Source organism: Piliocolobus tephrosceles, chromosome 2 (genome assembly GCF_002776525.5).
Source record: "Piliocolobus tephrosceles isolate RC106 chromosome 2, ASM277652v3, whole genome shotgun sequence".
Classification (NCBI taxonomy): Eukaryota; Metazoa; Chordata; class Mammalia; order Primates; family Cercopithecidae; genus Piliocolobus; species Piliocolobus tephrosceles.
The window spans coordinates 105,935,859-105,958,356 of NC_045435.1; the positions used below are offsets into that span (position 1 = coordinate 105,935,859).

The 22,498-nt window shown below is 40.1% G+C and overlaps 1 protein-coding gene across 5 annotated transcripts in view; it reads right to left on the reverse strand.

Annotated features, from left to right (window-relative positions):
* Positions 1-22,243, reverse strand: part of FXR1 (FMR1 autosomal homolog 1) — a 71,048-nt gene extending 48,805 nt beyond the window's left edge. For all 5 annotated transcript variants that reach the window (XM_023187664.1, XM_023187662.1, XM_023187660.1 and 2 more), the window contains exons 1-2: positions 21,931-22,243; positions 1,033-1,085 (exon numbers count right to left, since the gene is read on the reverse strand). In XM_023187664.1, coding sequence (XP_023043432.1) covers positions 1,033-1,085; positions 21,931-21,981 — 104 coding nt within the window. In that variant the 5' untranslated portion in view covers positions 21,982-22,243. The remainder of the gene's footprint in view (positions 1-1,032; positions 1,086-21,930) is intronic.
* Between the last annotated feature and the right edge of the window lie 255 nt (positions 22,244-22,498).

A 22,498-nucleotide genomic window follows, 5' to 3' on the forward strand; every position in this document is an offset into this window, starting at 1 on the left:
GTTGTATTTTAAAAGCTGAAATTATAAAGTAAAAAATTATTCCCTACTCTAATTTTTCATAGGTCATTTGTATGTCTGAGAAGTATACCATGACATAAAATGTCCCTCAAGTTTCCATCTGCCTAGGCTGGGCAAACTAGCAGCTGACAAGTAAAAGATTTGGGGATGCTTTCTTTTAACCATTACTGTCCAAATGGCAGCTGCTCAAAGATAGAAATCATCCCAACACTTGTTTCCACATGAAGCAGCTGTTAGGCAATGATCTTTTCAGGCAATTCCAGAAACAGCTTAAAAGTGGAAGCTGAACAGTTTTTTTCTGACCATCAATTAAACAGTGCTCTTGGAGACAGTTTCCCTCTTGTCACCCAGGCTGGAGTGCAATGGTGCAGTCTCAGCTCACTCACTACAACCTCCACCTCCCGGGTTCAAGCGATTCTACTGCCTCAGCCTCCTAAGTAGCTGGAATTACAAGCACCCGCCACCATGCCCAGCTAATTTTTTTGTATTTTTTAGTAGAGACGAGGTTTCACCATGCTAGCCAGGCTGTCTCAAACTCCCGACCTCAGGTGATCTGCCCACCTCGGCCTCCCGAAGTGCTGGGATTACAGGCATGAGCCACCAAACCCAGCCCAGTGCTCTTTTATAGCCCTTCCTAACCAAGCTCAGTATGCTGTCTTTCCCATTTTTAGACTACATACCCCTCAGGCAATTAAAGATGGCTTAACAATTATTCTGATGACCAGTAGTCAACTGGAAGACCTTCTACAACATCATTTGAAAATTCTGGGCTTTTAAGTATTAAGCATATTATCATCTAATTTGTGCCATCTATTTCTGGAAAACTGATTCATATCTATACATGTTCTGGCAAAGAAGAGCGTTACGAAAAAAGTGACAATTATGGACAGAAAAACAAACAGTTATCAAAGCTAGACTTATGACCAACCAACCAAACCTCCCCACCCCCCAGAAGCAAACAGTTTGGCACTGCCATCTCTAATATTAAGGCTTTCGTCAACAAAAATAACTTACTTATTTTCAAAAACAACTGTAAGGGAGTCTTCATGAACATCTTTGATAAATCCCTGCAAGACACAAAAACATTATAAAAGTATATCAATATTAAAGCACTTCATAACTCTAAAAGGCTGTATTAGAGATACAAAGATAATAGGGAGTACTGAAAGAACACAGGTTTGGAATTAGGCAGATGTGAGTTTGATTTCCATCTCTACCATTTACGAGATACATGATCTTTTAAGTTACTTAATCTCTCTGAACCTCATTTTTCACCTGGTGTCATCTACCTGGGAATTAGCAAAAGTAAATGTACATCCCTGGAACATCTCAGGTATTAGTTCAGCAAGGCAGTTATTTAGTACTGTGACTAAGAGTTCAGTATTTACTACTGTGACAAAGAGTTCAAGCTCTAAAGTGCTGGTTGCCAGGATTCATACCCAAACTCTATCACTTGCATATTCTTGAATACAGTTTTGAACTAATGAAATTAATCACAGTATCATCCACCTAATGAAAAATCACGAGAACTAAAGGAAGTAATGTTTAGCACAGTACCTGGCACAAAGTAAGAACTCAATTTTGTTATAAATGTTATCAGTATTATAGTCCACCTTCAGTAAAATGTATGACTACATTTTGAATACTATCTTTGCCATTAACTTAATCTTATTTTTTCTACATACTTCTCTTTCCCTTCCCTTAAAATTGGGCTATAGTGAGTACATTGTTCACAACTATGTTGGAATGAATACAGATTCTCAGTAACAACTGGTGGTCATTTTTCAGGCTTAAAATTAATATTAAAATTAGCCTTCTTACTCTATCTTCCTTTGATTAATACAGCTGGAAGAAACCATAAGATCTGACATACTGAAGAAAGAGCAAAGGACTTGGGTATAGAATTACTGTTGCTGAAATCCTGATTCCACCACTCTGTAACCACAGGCAAGCAGTCCTTAGCACTTATATGATTACAATGAACATTAAATGACGTTATATTACTATGAATCAGAACCGCAAATTACTGAATGTTAGTCAAATGCTCATACATACTTTCAACCATGGGGTACGTAGGAAATACTTTTCTAAAACATCTTTATCACACGACTCTATAATGTCCACAGCAAACTAGCTATATAAACACATGCATAATACCTCGTCAAAGCAAGGCAAAAACAAACACATCTGTTTATCTCACTCCTTCCCAAAAGCCCATTAAGTAACACTAAAGAGATAAAATAAACCCAAAAAAAGAGAATAAAGGGAAAAGGCAAACTTACAACAACAACAACAAAAAATGTTTTGTTCTTTTTTGTTTTTGTTTTTGAAACTTACAAAGTAGATGGAAGAGGGGTAACAGTAATAAAAAACAAAGCAAGCCCGGGAGCCCAGCACTTTGGAAGACCAAGAAAGGCAGACAGCTTGAGCCCAGGAGTTTGAGACCATCCTAGGCAAGAGTGAAATCCCATCTCTACCAAAAATACAAAAAAGTTAGGCGGGCCTGGTGGCGTGTGTGGTCCCAGCTACTTGGAAGGCTGAGGTGGGAGGATCACTTGAGCCTGGGAGGCAGAGGTTACAGTGAGCCATGATCATGCTGCTGTGCCATGACCATGCTGCGGCACTCCAGCCTGGGTGACAGATTACGAGCTTATCACAAAACAAAACAAAACAAAAAAAACAAAAAAAAAAACAATATTTAAGGGCATACTCTGTGTCAGACATTTTTCTAGGCAAATTAAGACTATAAAATATAAACTGGCAGTGGGAATGGTTCACTCCTCTTCTCCAGCTCCAACTGCCTGTTGTTTCATTTATTTGTGTGCTATTGGACATTTCTATACAAACATTCTCACTGGGGCCTAAAACCAAGGATACCCTTCTCTTGAAGATTGCTATGGTAGGCCCAGTGTAGTGACTCACGCCTGTAATGCCAGCACTTTGGGAGGCCGGAGCAGGCAGATCACCTGAGGTCAAGAGTTCGAGACCAGCCTGGCCAACATGGTGAAACCCCATCTCTTCTAAAAATACAAAAATTAGCCAGATGTGATAGCAGACACCTTTAATCCCAGCTACTCAGGAAGCCGAGGCAGGAGAATCACTTGAACCCAGGAGGCAGAGGTTGCAGTGAGCCGAGGTTACACCACTGCACTCCAGCCTGGGTGACAAGAGCAAAACTCCATCTCAAGGAAGGGGAAAAAAAAAAAAAGAAAAGACTGCTATAGTAGCTCCTGCCTTGCAATTCTGGAGATGTTTATTAATTAATCCTCCCTAAATTTAAATATTAAGAGTTGCCACTCTAGTTCAGGCTTTTGATTATCTGACCACGCTAATAATGACTTTCTGGACAGTTTCTAGCAGGGCACATTCACTTTTTGTTTTTTTGGTTTTTTTGACGCAGAGTCTCACTGTTGCCCAGGCTGGAATGCAGTGGTGCAATCTTGGCTCAAGGCAACCTCCACCTCCCTGGCTCAAGCGATCCTCCTGCTTCAGCCTCCCCAGTAGCTGGGACTACACCACCACACCTGGCTAATTTTTTTGTATTTTTAGTAGAGACAGAGTTTTGCCATGTGGGCCAGGTTGGTCTCGAACTCCTAACCTCAGGTGATCCACTCACCTCGGCCTCCCAAAGTGCTGGGATTATAGGCGTGAGCCACCATACCTGGCCCACATTCACTTTCAACAATCACTTTGGTCCGCGCATTCACAGTTATATTACCAGCAAATATAACTGTATTTATACCCTTGCCATTTTTTAACAAATTTCAGAAACCGAGAATTTCCATGTTTATGAATATTAGTAAAGCATCTCTCCCATCACAAGACAGCCGTATTTTCAACTTCCACTAACATGTTCTAGTTCTTCAACAAACTCTCACAAACTTTGAAAAGTCTCACAAATTAATCTTTCTAGTTTCTGTATAATTCATAGTGGATTAGTTCAAATCAGAACTCTAAATCACTAGAAAATTTCACTCTCCTTTCTCACCTTTATAATAATCTTTCTCACCCTCCTTTGTAATAAGAATCTTATTTTCCATCTAAAAATCACTTATACCTTTCCCACAAACACTTCCACCATAAACATCAGTATCAACTTTGAGTGCACATTTTTCACAAACTTTAAAACACAGCTCTGCACTTTTTTTTTTTTTTTCTGAGATGAGTCTCACTCTGTCACCAGGCTGGAGTGCAGTGGCACAATTTCAGCTCACTGCAACCTCCAACTCCCTGGTTCAAGTGATTATCCTGCCTCAGCCTCCCGAGTAGCTAGGATTACAGGCACACGCCACCATGCCCAGCTAATTTTTGTATTTTTAGCGGAGACTGGGTTTCACCATGTTGGCCAAGACGGTCACCATCTCCTGACCTCATGATCCGCCCACCTTGGCTTCCCAAAGTGCTGGGATTACAGGCGTAAGCCACCACACTCCGGCCCTTGAGCATCTACTCATTGCTAGTATCATTCTGCCATAAGATTTACTAGATTAAGGCCTGACGCCTAGTCCTTAAAATTTATTTGGACTGCAGTGAACAACTTCTAACATCCTACTCCATAAAATCTAATCCCCAAGTCCTAAATTTTAGACAAACGTGTTTCTAATGGCCAGATTTCTCTAAAATTTAGTCCACCTGATAGGACACAGTCAATACTTTTAAACGTATTTTTGTACTCCCCAAGCCACCAGAATGATGCTAGGTCTCCCCGCCTGCTCAAGAGACCCAAATTGACAGGGCGGGGTCTTTGCCAAAATCTGATACTCAGGAGACACCAGTAACAGCCACATTTGTCTGCACATGGCAGGGGGCTTTATGCCTTTAAGTCTCCATAATTTCTGTCCTCAATCCCCAATCTTTGGAGATTTTGACTGTCTCTCTTCCTATTCACACCCATGTGGCTCAGGCCCCATATTTCTCAGAAAAAAGCCTTTGACATTTCTTTTTCTTCTTACCATACATATGCAGACATGGAAGATTTCAAGGCATCCTTATTAAAAGGTCACTTGTCTTGTTCACTCACACAGTCCAACAATGTTTACATTTGAAACTCTTAACTATAAGATAATCATGAATAACTAGGCAATATAACACATCTGAAGTGTATTCAAAATCTTAAAACGTTCACAGCTTGCTATGGATAAGCAGGAAAAAAATCTTAAAATGCCCACATAACTCTGACAAAACAACAAATAGGCAACATGTAATAAAAAACCAGAAATGCCATAAATTAGGCCAGGCGCGGTGGCTCACACCTGTAATCCCAGCACTCTGGGAGGCCGAAGCGGGCGGATCACCTGAGGTCAGGAGTTCGAGACCAGCCTGACCAACATGGAGAAACCTCATCTCTACTAAAAATATAAAATTAGCCGGGTGTGGTGGCGCATGACTGTGATCCCAGCTAGTTGGGAAGCTGAGGCAGGAGAATCGCTTGAACCTGGGAGGCGGAGGTTGCAGTGAGCCAAGATAGCGTCACTGCACTCCAGCCTGGGCAACAAGAACTCCATCTCAAAAACAAACAAAAAATGCCATAAATTAAGTGTAAAATGAAGGTAGGGATGGAAGGAGTAGAAGGAATCCTTGAGCAGTGAAAAAGCACTCTCCGAAGAACTAATTTCAAAAGCAATCTAGTATAAAACAATTTTTTTAAAAAAGGTTCTAGTCAAAGATCCACTTAAGCAGCAAGTTAACAATCCACTAGCTTTCTACATGTAAACAGGCAGCTGTAAAATAAAAATTTTATACAAAAAAATTCTACTTACAGCAACAACCAGAAAATAAATCCTACAAGTGTCCTCAACAAAAATATGCACAGAAGCTATTTACAAAAATGTCTGAAGCTCTAATAAATATAAATACAAAATTTAGGAAAATGTAAAACACCATCATGTTCTTAGGGACCTTGATATTACAAAAATTTCAATATGCCCCTAAAATAAACCTACAATTTCAATGGGATCCCACTGAAATATTAAGAGTGTGTATGTGGTTGGGCCCGGGAGGGGGGGGAATAACCTAATAAAATAAGCCTATCTCAAAAAATTTTTAAAAAGACAGCATTCCAAAAGGAAACTTCTAAAATGGGGTGGGGATGGGGGGCTGGGATGGGAGGGAACAATAACACTCTATACTTACCAAACCTTAGAGATTATTTTAAAACTACAATAATGAAGATGGAAAAGATATTTTAAAGGAACGGAACACAGATTCCAAAAGTAGGCCTAAAGTCATTCAGGAATTTACAAATGGGGAAGGAATGGACTCTTTTTAAAATGGTACTGAAACATTTAAATAATTCTTAGGGAAAACAGAAATGGATGTCTTCACCAGCAAAAAAAAAAATTCAATAGATAAAACATTCAAACTTCAAAAAAAAATCAATAACAATTCCAGGAGAAAGCAGGAATCAATTATCTACAACCTTGCAGTAAGGAAGGCCTTTCTAATCAAAAAACAGAATCCAAAAGCCACAAAGTTTGATAAAAGTATACTACCAAGAAGCTAAAATATAAAAGTATCACATACAAAGGAGAAAAGGGTGGTGAAACAGCATACAAGAGGGTTAAATCCCCAATCCAAATATTCTTAAGTGACTAAGAACAAGCTGATAGAAAAGGTATCGATGGACATGAACTAGATGAACAAGTAATTCACAGGGAAAAATGTAATTTTAATAATACACAAATCTCCTTTAAAGTGTTAAACATTTGCTACAATTTGTTCTGAACTTTGCTTTTCTCTTCAGTTTGTCTTGTAGATTCTACCTTACTGTAAAGATCTACTCACTGTTTTTTAGATGGGTGCTTAAATGGCCTGTGGAAAGAAAAACGTACACAGGATATCTGCTTACTTAATGAATATATTTTTGAAATTACAGAATATACCTGAAAAACAAAAAGTTTCTCAACTTGACAGGAGCTGTTGTGGAAAAAAAAATCCTATAGGCTAAACAGAAAGAAACACGGTATGAATATATTTCAGGAGTTAAAAGATTAATATTACAAATATAGCAAAAAATCTAAACAGATGTATTATGGACCCCTGACTGTGGAAAAGTCACCTACTGACACTGTATGAGGACAGACAAAATATCATTTACAAACCACTCATTTTATAAGGGCACTCATTTTAAAGAAAGGAAAGTTGAAACAATACACATCTTATATAGCCCCAAAGTTTCACTCCTTAGTTTAAAAATACAAATTTAAAACCTCATCTGTCTTGGGCTCTTTTCACTAAATTACTATGAACCAAACGATGAAATCCTTTTGCCAGTTCATATAGTTTTAAACTCTACAAGACTGAGTCTGGTAGTAATGTTAATCAGGGGAAATAAGGCACCTATCATAAAAAGATATTTAAGGCAAGGTTCCCAAAGTATCAAAAACTAACTCACAACTGGTAAGGCAATTATCTTGTCCAAACCCTAGATTCGAGCTGAAAGAAAATTTTAATGTTTAAAATACCGATCAATAGATCAGGTACCTTGATTGAGTTATGGCTTAGAAATCTGTAGAGATGTCCCTTCAGGAACTTTCCTAATAAACCCATTAAGAATATACCGTCCTAGTCTAGAAAAATCACTTTGACTGGAAAATAACTACGATTACAAATTCATCTATTACTTTAGATTTAAAACCCACTAATGCCTTCCTACCCCTGCAATTCATTACAACACTAAATTTACATTCCTTATAAAGGAGTAAACAGAAACCTTATAAAGGAGTAAATGGAAACGTTAAAACCTTAATATTTGGCAGACTACCAAATGTAATCAGAAACAGCGCAGCCTGAATCCGAAGTTTTAAAATGGAAGTGCAGAACCAAAAAATCCAAGATTTACACCCTAAAAGTGTAACTCTCGTATTTCAAAATTCTTCTTAGAAGAGTTTTCTGATTGCAAAACAAACTGCCTTTTTTCTTTTTTAATGACAACAAAAGAACAGCCAGCCAAAAAAAAAAAAAAAAACGAAAAAAAAAAAAAACCATACAGTACAATCCTCCTAAGTAGAGGTTAGGAACTATCCTTGGCTTAACCCAACTTTTTAATGACTCCAATCTCAAGATTCCAGCCTATTAAAATTTTCATGGTAAATTCCTGTCAGGAAGGAATCACACCTGTAGTTCACATTTATTCTCTTAAGTAAGCAAAAGAAAGTATCAGACTCACATTACTGCTTCCCTCAAACTTGATCAAGTATTCTTACATAGTTTGTCACTCCAGCTTTAAGACTACTGTTTTTCTTTTTAATTCTCAGGAATCGCTGGCATGAAATTTAAACATTTTATTTTTCTCTCTAGATTTGGCACAACAGTCAGAAGTAACTTTACATTTTTTATGCCTTCTCAAATGTGTTAAAAAAAAAAGGAAAAAGTGCAGTTCATGGCTTAATTCTTGATGCAAACTTGTGGTAAAGTACTTACTGGATTTCTAAAGATAAACTGATTAAAATAAATCCTTCTTTATTAGAGACACTGAGCTGTTCGTTAGATGGTGAAGGGTCTTTCCTCTGACTAGGTTAACTCTCCACCTGCCCCAACTACATCGGTTAAATATTACTGCTGTGGATAAATTTGACTACAAAATATACAGCCCATGAGAAAAAGTTACTAATGTAATTCAAGCAAAATTCAGCACCTCGGGTTTTTTATTTTTCCCCCAAGAGCTGCCACAATGGATTTTATTATCACTTGTTATCCCTTGATCAATTATCAGTTTATTTATTGATTCATACTCTGGCCCCAGTCTACCTTTCCAGCCCATCAATTTGACTGATTTAACATCTCTGAAATCAGGATGCTTCTTAAAATGGATGGCATCTTGGAATAGCTGATAGACACATGTCAAATGACACGTCAGTCAGAATATAAATGTCACTCTTTAGTACTCAAACTTGGTTTGCCTGCGATTTTCTGTGGCACCTGATGGTAACCCCTTAGCATTTCACTCAGCAAACCAACAAAGAACCACTGTAGGAATGATTGTGGTTTCTTATCAGAATGTTTGTCTGTTGACACCTTCTGATAAAATCTAGAAAGCACCAGGATCAAAGCTCACAAAATGAGTAAAAATTATTGGAAGAAAATCCTGGAGACAACAGAGAAGAGCACTTTTTTTTTTTTTTTTGAGATGGAGTCTCGCTCTGTCGCCCAGGCTGGAGTGCAGTGGCCTGATCTCGGTTCACTGCAACCTCCACCTCCCAGTTCAAGCGATTCTTCTGCCTCAGCCTCCCGAGCAGCTGGGACTAGAGGCACGTGCCACCACGCCCAGCTAATTTTTTTATTTTTAGTAGAGACAGGGTTTCACCACATTAGCCAGGCTGGTCTCGAACTCCTGACCTCGTGATCCACCCACCTCAGCCCCCAAAGTGCTGGGATTACAGGTGTGAGCCACCATGCCCAGCCAGGAGAACACTTTGAAAGTTTGCTGACAACACCAATACTCTCCATGGCACTGAGGAAGATATTTTGAGAAGAAACGCAGATATCTGAATACGAATATATTTTAATGAATTTCTTTTGCTTTAACTTCCCATTTTATGTATGGGACTGTTTGAAGGACATCTTTCAATAACTACGTAAGAATATTAAAAAATAAAGATAACCATTGTTCAGATTAATTGGCACATTTCTTTTCATGGTACAGCGCCTCTGACAACTGATGCTGTTTTATGTATAATGAAATTGCATTGAGGCCAGGCAGGTGGCTCACGCCTGTAATCCCAGCACTTTGGGAGGCTGAGGCAGGTAGATCACCTGAGGTCAGGAGTTTGAGACCAACCTGGCCAACATGGTGAAACCCCCATCTCTACTAAAAGTACAAAAATTAGTTGATCTTCCACTGATTTCCCAAATCTACATATGGAAAAACAATCTATTCTGTTGATTCGAAACCCAACTTCCAACTATTCAGACATCTCCACCCATGGTTTACTGACCCCTAAAATCAACACGTCCAGTCCTGCTCTGCACCCTACACTGCATGATCCATTTAACAGGATTTTCAAAATGAAAGAGAAAACTGAACATAGCAAACAATCTTTTTTAACCAGGATTCTACGAGAATACAGCCCAATGCAGTAAGGCATCCACTGTATGTAATGAATTAACTTCTCTCACATACATCTAGAATGGTACTACTACCTATGTGCCATCACCGGTAGAACTGAGAAACTGTGTTTCTGTGCTTTATAGTTCAGATAAGAAACTCAGGCTGAAGGTTGGGCATGATAGCTCACACCTGTAATCCCAGCACTTTGGGAGGTCGAGGCAGGCAGACCACCTGAGGTCAGGAGTTCGAGGCCAACATGGCAAAACCCTATCTCTACTAAAAACACAAAAATTAGCTGAGCATGGTGGTACACACCTGTAGTCCCAGCTACCTGGGAGCCTGAGGCAGGAGAATCACTTGAACCCGAGAGGCAGAGGTTTCAGTGAGCCAAGACCCTGCCACTGTACTCCAGCCTGGAGGACAGAGCAAGACTCTGTCTGAAAAAAAAAGAAACTCAAGCTGCAAAAGTCTGACTTCTTGCCTCCCAGATCTGGGTGATCATCATTATCTAGGCAACTTTAAAGTTCTCAAGGATGCCCAAGGGTCTGTAATCCCAACCCACTCAGGAGACTGAGGCGGGAAGATCACTTGAGCCTAGTAGTTCGAGGCCAGCATGGGCAACACAGGGAGACAGATCAACAGACCGGGTATCCCAAAACAAAAATTTCTCTATTTGCAAAACAAAAGAGGTGAAGATTCTTAAAATGGGGTACTCCCTGGCACTCAAAGATGTGCTAGGAGTACTTAAAGCTACTCCCTCCCCACAACTACCATGGTAAATCTTCCTGGAGCTTTTATGACAAGTAATTTAAAGGATTCATAATAAAGTTCTGGATTGTCTACACAGTTAACAGATTATATAAAGGGCTCCCTATCAGGGCAAGGTGAAAAAAAAAAAAAGCCTCACTAAATGAAGGCACTACAATACAGTGGTTTCCCTGTAAGGTCTCAGATCCCACTACTTACTGTGTCCTAGGTATAAAAAGAGAGGATCCAAGACAGTAATGTAAGGAAAATAAGATCCCTAACTGGCCTTATTTGCCAAAAAGCAAATCCCAATGTTCCCTTCTCAAGATCTCTGTATGGTATTCCCAGAACACTCCAGACTCTTTGGAGTAATTCTTAGGAGGGTCTATCAATCTGGAATGGGATCCAGCACTCCAGGATGCTGAGAAGCATCCTCTAATCCCAATCCTAGACGTAAGGGAGATTCGGCTAAGGAGAGCAAGTACCTAACTCCCACACAAGCAAGAAAAACAACTTTCAAACAGAGATGATTAATACATGGCACTAGCATAACTGCCTATCCATATAAACATGCAAAAATATTAACGTACTATTTAAATGGAAAAATAAAACTCCAAAATAACCTAAGAAATTATATGTATAATCTGGGCACAGACTGTCTTAACCAGGACTGGAAACCCAGTCCTTAATGGAAAAAAAAATTACGTTAAAAACTACAATTTCACTATGACCAGCAATACAAGAAAAGAAGTCAAAAGGATGGGGAGGGAGGAACAGTGTGGCTCACGCCTATAATCCCAGAACTTTGGGAGGCCGAGGCAGGAAGATCACTTGAGTCTAGGAGTTGGAGGCCAGCCTGGGCAACATAACAAGACCCCATCTCTACAGAAAACTTTTTCAAAAAATTAGCTGGGCATAGTGGCACATGTCTGTAGTCTCAGATACTCTGGAGGCTGAGGTAGGAGGCTCGCTTGAACCTGGGACATCAAGACTGCAACGAGCCATGATCCCATCACTGCACTGCAGCCTGGGTGACACAGTATTATTTATTTTGAGATCCTATCTCAAAATTAATAATCTAAATAAATAGGTGAGAGAGGGGATACTCTTACATTAGATCAGTCTTAATATCCATAATACAAAAAGATTTCCAAAACCGACAAAAGACATCCCAACGGAAAAATGGGCAAGACAGGCAATTCTTTTTTTTTTTTTTTTTTTTTTTTCTGAGGCGGAGTCTTACTCTGTCGCCCAGGCTGGAGTGCAGTGGCGCGGCAATCTCGGCTCACTGCAAGCTCCGCCTCCCGGGTTCACGCCATTCTCCTGCCTCAGCCTCCCAAGTAGCTGGATTTTTTGTATTTTTAGTAGAGATGGGGTTTCACCGTGTTAGCCAGGATGGAAGACAGGCAATTCTTAGAAAAACAAAATCAAACGGCAAACAAAGGCAAGTCTTAAAAGAACAAGTTCAAATGGCAAACAAACATTAAAATTCACAACTGGGATCCAGTTCCAAAGAGATATCCCTTTGCATCCAACAGACTGGCAAAAATTAAAGATCATTAAACCAATTTCTGGCAGAGATACAAAGAAAAAGAGTTGCCATTTATTATTGATAGAGAAAACAGGAAGCATCAGAAGACTTTTTGGAAAGTAACCTTTTAACATTTACTAGTTTTTTGTTTTTTTAAAGGTTCCCTTTCACCAACCTATCCCATTCTTTGATATCTATCCAATGGAAATAGTTATGTGGAGCGACAAAAAACCGAAAACAAAGTATATGTCTATTAACTGGGGAATGGTTGAATTTAAGATATTCCTATGATTATATAACCTTAAAAAATAAATCATACTCCGCATGACAATAGTTGAGATGTGGATGATCCTATTTTTATACAGTAATACTAGAAAAACCCTACATTTTAATACAGTAATACTGAAAAACCCTACATTTGTAACTGAATGCATACCTATACACAATTCTATGAGCATGGTGAAATATATGGAACCATGTATACTTGCTACAAACAAGGGTTACCTAATATGGAGGTGGAGGTGAGAGACCCAGGTGGTAAAGAGCAACCAAGGGAAAAAAATAGTAAGAAAAGAACACAATAGACTAAGTTTTTATATCATACTTATGTGTGTATAAAATTATACACAAGTATATGCAAACGTATACTTTTAAGAGTTAGAATATACCTTATTGTCAGCCAACACATTTTCAATACAGCACATATGTGCATCACCACTCCCCACTTCTAATTTTTCCTTCTCTAGGGATCTCAAATCTACATTTTGTGTAATAACCTTGTAAGATGCTTACAACACCTAAAAGATCTAAGTTGTAATTTGATTCCAACAAGTACCAGTCAAGGCTGCTACTATAATCAAAAAAGTCTTAACTTCGAATAATACATTTTTTAAAAAGATCTACACAACTGAATCTACAAAATAAAATTATTTTAAATCACTAGATACTTGTTCCTCAAATTTAAAAAGTCTGCAAATTTACCAATTACATTATACATTAATTATTGCATCACTATGGAGCAAGTTTGTTTTTTTTTATTTCCTTTTTTGAGATGGAGTTTCACTCTGTTGCCCAGGCTGGAGTGCAGTGGCGCTATCTCAGCTCGCTGCAACCTCCGCACACACCGCCACCCTAGGTTCAAGGGATTCTCCTGCCTCAGCCTCCAGAGTAGCTGAGATTACAGGCACCAGCCACCATGCCCCACTAATTTTTGTGTTTTTAGTGGAGATGGTTTCACCATGTTGGCCAGGCTGGTCTCGAACTCCTGACCTCAAGTGATCCACCTGCCTCAGCCTCCCAAAGTGCTGGGATTACAGGCAAGAGCCACCACACCCAGCCAATTATGGAGTAAGCTCTAATAAGAAAAAAAAAATTATTCAAGGCAAGCATTCAGCATTCATTAGTATTGAGCACGTAACTCTTCTGAATTTGGGGAAAAAAAAAAGGACAACTGAGGATGTGAAGATTTCTTTAAGAATACACAAGTGTCTATTACTACTGCTTACCTACCAGTAATGTTCTCAGCTTGTTAGGTTCACCCATTTGTATGTAACATCTAACAGTTCTCTTTGAAATGGAATGAGTTAATGGTTCCAAATGGCCACCCAAAACTATTCTCCCCCGGGTATGGTGGCTCATACTTGTAATCCTAGCATTTTGGGAGGCTGAGGCAGGCAGATCACCTGAGATCAGGAGCTCAAGGTCAGCCTTGTCAACATGGCAAATCCCCGTCTCTACTAAAAACACAAAATTAGCCAGGCCTGGTGGTACATGGCTGTAATCTCAGCTACGATAATTACTGAGGCACGAGAATCGCTTGAACCTAAGAGGCAGAGTGCCACTGCACTCCAACCTGAGTGACAGAGCTAGACTCAAAAAAAAAAAAAAAAAAAAATTTCTGACTTTTTTGTTGCAGAGTTTAAGTTCTATACTGTTCCCTCTATGTATGCATCAAGTTTTGTGACAGTATCTGAACTTGACCAAGATCAAAACATAACTTCTTTAAAAAAATCAATTAAGTTCAGTTTGAACCAAATTCAGAAATAATGAAGTTAGCAGTTACTAAGATTACACATCATTCAACAAATATATACCGAGGGCTTACTATGAACTAAGTAAATGTATCAACAAAATTTAAGATTTGAAAATAACCTGAAAAACTGTAAAAACAAAAAGGTTATATGAAAAGGGAACCAAAAACAGCCATCTATGATTAATTATGTAGATTAGGAAAGGAATTCAGGAGCCTCTGAGGCTCCTGATCCTGAAGAAATCTCAACACGAGAGCGCATCCCTTTGCCAACAATAATAAACTTCACCAACTATGTTACTAATGGAGACCTCTGTTCAGCCTCCCAAAATAGACAGCAAGAAAAACGGTGAAGATAGAGAATGGCAGACAAGTTAAATACACTGATAGAATAAACTATCTTGATTAAAAGAAGGAGGTAGTGGCTCATGCCTGTAATCCCAGCACTTTGGAAGGCTGAGGCAGGAGGATCACAAGGTCAGGAGTTTGGGACCAGCCTGGCCAATATGGTGAAACCCCATCTCTACTAAAAATACAAAAATCAGCCGGGTGCGGTGGCGGGCACCTTTAGTCCCAGCTATTCAAGGAGGCTGAGGCGGGAGAATTGCTTGAACCTGGGAGGCAGAGGTTGCAATGAGCTGAGATCGTGCCACTGCACTCCAGTCTGGGCAACAGAGCAAGACTCCATCTCAAAATAAAATGCATGAAAAGAAATAGGTAATATTAATTTCAATATTATTTAACCTAATATACCTAAAATATTACCCAACATGTAATCAATGTAAAAAATTATTGGCCCGGCACAGTGGCTCACGCCTGTAATCCCAGCACTTTGGGAGGCTGAGGCAGGTGGATCATTTGAGGTCAGGAGTTCGAAACCAGCCTGGCCAACATGGTGAAAACCCGTCTCTACTAAAAATACAAAAATTGCCTGGGCGTGGTGGCACACAGCTGTAATCGCAGCTACTCAGGAGGCTGAGGCATGAGAATCACTTGAACCTGGAAGGCGGAAGTTGCAATGACCTGAGATAGTGCCACTGCACTCCAGCCTGGGCAACAGAGCGAGACTCTGGCTCAAAAAAAAAAAACTCCTGAGGTGTTTCACATTCTTAATGCTAAGGCTTTGAAACCCAATTTGTGCTTTACATTTAAAGCATATCTCAATTCAGACTAGTACATTTCAGCTCCGTGGCTGGTGGCTACCATATTAGAAAGAGCAGATTTGTCTGAAGCAAAGGCATAGCTCAAATTATTTCTCTGGGAACCTCCCAATTTATTCCTCACAATTCTCCTCAATTAGTAATAATGTGGTGAAACATATTTATACTTTAAAAAATACTGTATCATAATGGTTAAAGAAATTTGTTCTATGGAGTCAAACTTCATAGTCTGAATCTTGAATCAGCATCTAATTTTACAGATCTGGATTCACTTAGCCTCAGTATTCTCAAATGGTGGCGTTATCTACTTCACTATGGTTGACAGCATTAAATGGGAAATTCAGGTAAGGTACCTAGGAAGTCTGGTAAGTAGTCGGAGTACTCAATGAAAATTAGTTACACTTGCTAAGGTAGACGGGACTGCCATTAACAGAAACTAGCAAAGATTTCACAACTTATAAATAGGTTAAAGGAAATACAACTGCTTCACACTGCGTATGAGAAAACCTAGGTGTTTACCTGGATGATCCTGCCAGTTAAAAGCTATTACAAGAACTAGGGGTCAATCATGGAGTGAATGCATATTGCTCTTCCCACTACAAAAAAGTTAATTTGACAATCTTAACACTGTGATAGAGAACTTACTCAGAGTTGCAATCCAGCAAAGTGTCTGCACTTTTCCTCCTAATGAAAATGTAAGCTCCCTATCCTAAAACTTACTCTGAAAACTCCCTAATGCTGGCCAGACTTGGTGGTTTATGCCTGTAATCCCAGCACTCTGGGAAGCCCAGATGGGAGTATTGCTTGAGACCAGGAATTTGAGACCAGCCTGATTAAAATAGTGAGACCCCATCTCTACTAATAAAAATTAAAAAACTAACCTCAGAGTCCTTGGGAGAAGAAAACCAGGAAATATAGAAGCTTAATACATAATCTAGTAAAGAACAGGCTCTCATCTTAAACTATTATCTTATAGAAGGCACACAAATACCTGACATAGAAAATACACAGGTACATAAAAGTAAAAATATGGAAAATTTTTGGAAGTATTTAAAGCCAAGAACTTGACAATATATCTCAAGATAGATAAGATGTGCTTTTCTGCTTTCATATTTTTCGTAATTATGTGTTGCTCTTTTAATACAAAATATAAAACTTTACAACAAAAATATGCATTTAAATTGCCTTTTTTTTTTGGAGACAGAGTCTCACTCTGTCATCTAGGCTGGAATGCAATGGCGTGGTCTCAGCTCACTACAACCTCTGCCGCCCAGGTTCAAGCGATTCTCCTGCCTCAGTCTCCCAAGTAGCTAGGACTACAGGTGTGTGCCACCACACACGGCTAATTTTTGTATTTTTTAGCAGAAACGGGGTTTCTCTATGTTAGTCAGGCTGGTCTCGAACTCCTGACCTCGTGATCCACCCCGCCTCGATCCCACAAAGTGCTGGGATTACAGGCGTGAGTCACTGGCCTAAGTTGACTTTTTAATACCTGTGATCATCATCAGCAAGATAGAGTAAAAAATCCCAGCCTTCCTTCCCCTGCACGTTTTGCAACTATCTGTGAATGAAAATAAAAGTTGTTGTGATCATTTATTTTGACTTTCAGTTAAATCTTCATTCCTTAGCATTTTAATGAAAATTATCTTCTTACATATGCAAAACAACCATTTTGAAGTATCTGGAACTATGTATTTTTAAATTAACAGGGTGCCCTAATATTAAGACAATTATAGTTTTTTCAATTACAAATCTCCACAATGAAACCAACTAACAAGATTATGTACTAACCTTGAAAAGTCAGTATACTCTCTGAACACAACTTCTTTACTATAATTCTATTGGTCATCACCATTATTAATATACCTACTGTATAATTTAGATTATATTCGAATTTCAATTAATATTAAATCAAGCTAAATAGGGAATTACAGACATATTATAGTACTTTGAGATTTGTTTTGTAGTCAGTTACACAGTTAAAGCAGACAGAGCTCTAAAAGTAATTTACTCTGGCCAGGCGCGGTGGCTCACGCCTGTATTCCCAGCACCTTGGGAGGCCGAGGTGGACGGATCACAAGGTCAGGAGATCGAGACCATCCTGGCCAACATGGTGAAACCCCGTCTCTACTAAAAATACAAAAAATTAGTTGGGCGTGGTGGCGCATGCCTGTAATACCAGCTACTTAGGAGGCTGAGGCAGGAGAATCACTTGAATCAGTGAGTCAGAGGTTGCAGCAAGCCTAGATTGAGCCACTGCACTCCAACCTGGCGACAGAGCAAGACGCTGTCTCAAGGGAAAAAAAAAAAAAAAAGAACTCTACCTTCTGTAGAAAGTGATTGAAATCTTAAGAGATTACAGGTTCCCTTGGAACACCATGGAAATTTTCCTATGAGCCAGAAACTGAGTGACTTACTTTCAACTTCTATTTAAAATTATACTCAGGGTCGAGCGCAGTGGCTCACACCTGTAATCCCAGCACTTCGGGAGGCCAAGGAGGGCGGATCACTTGAGGTCAGGAGTTTGGGGCCAGCCTGGCCAACACAGAAAAACCCCGTCTCTACTAAAATTACAAAAATTAGCCATCCGTGGTAGTGCATGCCGGTAGTCCCAGCTACTCGGGAGGCTGAGGCAGGAGAATCACTTGAACCTGGGAGGTGGAGGTTGCAGTGAGCCGAGATCGTACCACTCCACTCCCACCTGGGCAAAAGAGCAAGATTCTGTCTCAAAAAATAAAAATAAAATAAAATTATACTCAGCCCAAGGCCATACAAATTGCAATGCTATTACAAAGATTAATATATATTTATACAACAGTTAAAAAGCACTTTAATGATGCAAATGAGTCGGAGGTTTCTTTGGGGTAATGCAATGTTCTGAAGGAAGACTGTGGTGGTGGTTACATAACTGTAAATACACTGTCATTCAACTGTACACTTAAAAAAGGTTAGTTTTATAGAATATACATTCTACCTCAATAAAACTTTATTTTTCAAGACACCTGAAATATCCGGTAGTATAAAACCTAAGATGCTACTCTAGGTATGAGAAGTACAAAAGTACAAAAGCTATAATGTTATTTTATATAACAGCATAGCCCACCATCAAATGCTTAATTAACATCTTCCCATTCCCTCTCATCCCCACAGATTTATAGGGCTGCGAACATGCACAAATCAAGTTTTTAATCTCTTTAACTATAGAGCCACTGTTAAATGCAGAACAATGTATTTAGCATGCCATCATTTGTGTACATACTATTTTTTAAAGGCTACCCTAATTTTAGGTAAAGTATGCAGATCTTCAGCGTTTCATTGGTTCCAATTAATTTGTGAAATGAAGTTTCAGTTCTACTAGAAAAACTTTAATCAAAGTCTACAGAGCACTGCCTCAAGGTATAACTGACTTTGAAACTCATCAATGGCAATTCACGCTTATAGCCAAATGTGTGTCTTCTGCCTATATGGGGGTAAGAGGAGGGGAAAAGAAGGAAATTCAAATCACCTGTACATTGAGAAACACCACAAAAAAACAAATACACAAAATGTTAACAGCTCTCATCTCAAGGCAACTTCTAGTTTTTGTTGAGTTCCAAAATTCCCTCAGTGACCATGCATTATCTTCTAAATTGGAAAAAAAAACTAATTAAAATTAAATTGCTTCTATGCTAAATGGAAGCCGGACTCAAAACACTACACAATATATTGTATAATTCTACATATGTAGTGTTCTGCATAAGAAAAACTATGGGGACAGAAAACACTCTAGAAGCTGGGGTTGAGGAATGGTTGACTGAAAAGGGCATGACGGAAATTTGGGGGCTATGAATCTTGATAAATGCTGACACCACCACAGTTAAGGTGACAGTTAATCTTGATAACTGTCAGCATTTATCAAGATTCATAACCATACACCAAAAAAGGTTTATTTTACTGTACGTAAATTAACCTCAACTTTTACATTCTAATGATTAAAAAGCAATAAATTTCTGCGCAATAAGCCAATGTTTTTCAAATCAGCAGTTTAATAGGATAAAAAAATACTGGGGATCACCGAACTACTTCAAGCCCCTCATGTTAGACAGAGAGATTTGTTCAGGGGTCCATTGTTAGATGATGATAAGGTGAAGTACAGACCTAGAATTCTCATCTGTTTACTTCAAATCCAGGACTCTTTTCCACTTCTCCATTCTCTTTCTTCCAGAGTTCTGAAGATCAGAGTTTCCACAAAGTGCATGTGCAAGTGGATTATGGCTGGACATAAAATTCCAAATGTTCAAGCGTACATGATTTCAGTGCACACACATGTGGCTAGTGTCCTTTCCAACCTTTGCCAAAGTACCAACTCACTTTGTGAGGCAAAATGAGTAATGGAGTCAAAGTCTAAGTAGAAACAAGCAGTAGACTGTAGAGTATGTATAGAGATCAATAATAAATACTTCAGAGTTCCAAAATGGGGACATTTGATTCATTGTGAATTGACTGGAAAAAAAAAACACCGTGAGAAACCAAAGACTGCAAACAATCTTTACTAAAACAAATTACCTTCACCTTATTAAAAAAAGGAAAAAACGTCTTGTATAGCAGGCTATTGACAAATATACTTTGCTAAAGATAGTTATCTACCACATGCATGATGCAGAACCATGAATTAAAGCAAAATAATCACTTTATTTTTTCCAATGTGCAAGAAAACATGCATACCTCCCTTACACCAGAACTATATAGCCAAAGAGTGAGAATCTAAAACTTTTAGGGAAAGGGGTGGGGGGTGATGCAAAACGACTTATCTACACTTGATAGGAAAAACATGGTTAAGTCTTGTCTTTGCGCCGTCTTACCCAGCGAACTGTATCTTCAGTCGTCCAGGGAAAGCAACCACCAGGTTTCAATAACAACAAAAGTCAATTAAATATGTACTCAAATTTCACCTAGGTCATTGGTCTGACATCAAGTCTTAAACCAAGAACGTTAATGTAACTACTCACGCATTAACACAACGTCTTATTTCCAACAGGCACTGCTCCTACTTTAAGTTTACCACCTAAGGAGATTTAAACTTGCAAAAAGCTTAGGGGGATCCTTTATACGCTGTGATTCCCCATTATGCTAGTACCACGTGACAGTTAAAACCAAATCCACAGAGCTAATTAGTAAACTAAGAAAGGAAAAACAAAACCCTGAAAATAGAAAACCATGGCCAAATAAAATAAAAACCCAAAGGATAAAAGGTACGCTGAAATGAAAACCTGTGAGAACTCATTTTGCATGCGCACAATACTCATGTATTAGAAGAAGGCCCTTCGTAAAAATAGCCAAGACTCTCAAACATTTGAGATGCTGGCTTAGTGAGATTGACTGACAGACAACAGCTGGGGAGGTTCTGTATTGATCTTGTAACAGCCTGACATATTTCGGGAAAATAAGGAGAAAAGAATGCCATAGCAGCAAAAAATAAACTATTAGGATTTCATTTTTCAAATATGTGAACGCTGAATGCCCCACCAAATTCCTCTACTCTATTCCTCTTACGTTTTTCAGCCCCGATTCCATAGTAATGCATGCCCTTCCTCCCCAAGCAAACAAACAAAAAAACCTCGTGGGGGAAAAACAAAACAAAACAATACCTCCCTCCAAAAACAGGGGCAGTGATATAAAGAAATTAGTCACCTCTCCACCTATCTCCCTGATCCATTTCGCATTTTAAATCTTACTTTAAAGCACACAACTCTCCTTTTCTTCCGTAATAGAGGGGCTAAGGCGCCGCCCAATTTCCCAGGCCGCAAAAATATTCCAACCCGCCACAATTCAAGGTTTTCTGCTTTTCTGTCTTCGATCCTAAGCCTCAATCCGGTACCCTCATTCTCCTCAGGCACTAAAGATTTGTTGGCCCAAAACTCAAATACAAGGGTGAATTCCAAAGATTCCGCGATACACCCGACCCAGGGGGTGGGGAGGGGTCGGAGAAGCGGGCTGAGGAGCTCCCGCCCGGCCCAGTTCGAGGGGCGGGGGAGCGGGTGTGACCACACAATCCCACCGCCTCCTTTCACGACTCCCCCAACTCCCAGAGCTCCGGCCTGCTCCGAGGGAGCTCCCGCCGCCCAGCAGCCACTCAGCTGCTTCCCACCGGCCCGCTAAGAACCGTACTAGCAACCAAGAAGGTTCATAACTAGGAAAATGCAAGAGGCGTCCGACGTGTTGTTTCAAAACATAACGGAGCCCCGGCCCCCGAGACCGTTAAACCGCGGGTGGAGGGGGGAGAAGCAAGGAATTCAGCGGCCTCGAGCTTTGGCCTGGCCTCCTTTCCAACCCAAACCTCATTTTCTGGGACCACCAACCCTCCCTCAAACGCGCTCCAGCCCCCAGAACACTAGACAAAGTGGCAAAACCGTCGTACCTTGTAGAAAGCCCCGTTGGAGCCGCGAACCTCCACCGTCAGCTCCGCCATGTTGGAACCGCAAAGGCCGCTGGGAAGAGATTCTAGAAACTTTCCAACCAGAGGGGAGGAGGGGGGAGGGGCGAGAAGGAGGCGGGGAAAGGGGAGGGGAAAACAGGGCGGGGATTTGGATCCCCGCCCCTCACCCCTGGGGTCTCAACGTGCCGCCCCGACTCTCCAGGTGGGATCGCTGCGCACCGGGCATCACTGGGCTTGAGCTCCGCCCGCTGCCGTCTACGTCGGATTTGCTTCCTGACACAATCGCCCGACCTTTGTTGACCCGCCCCTAGGTCCCCGCCCCACAGTGCCGGCTGTTCGCACCGCGGCGGCCGGGTAGTGCCTCCAGCTGCCACTGCCCAGGCACAGCCTGTCCTGCACATCGGCATTCCCCAGCGCTCCGGCATCCTGACCTTAAACTTCTGGAAGTGCTGGCTGCCCTGGAATGGCTTTCTCACCCACTTTTTGGGCTCCAGTTGCCCTGGGGAAGAGGGACGCCTACAAAATGGACATACTATTGTACCCAAAGTTA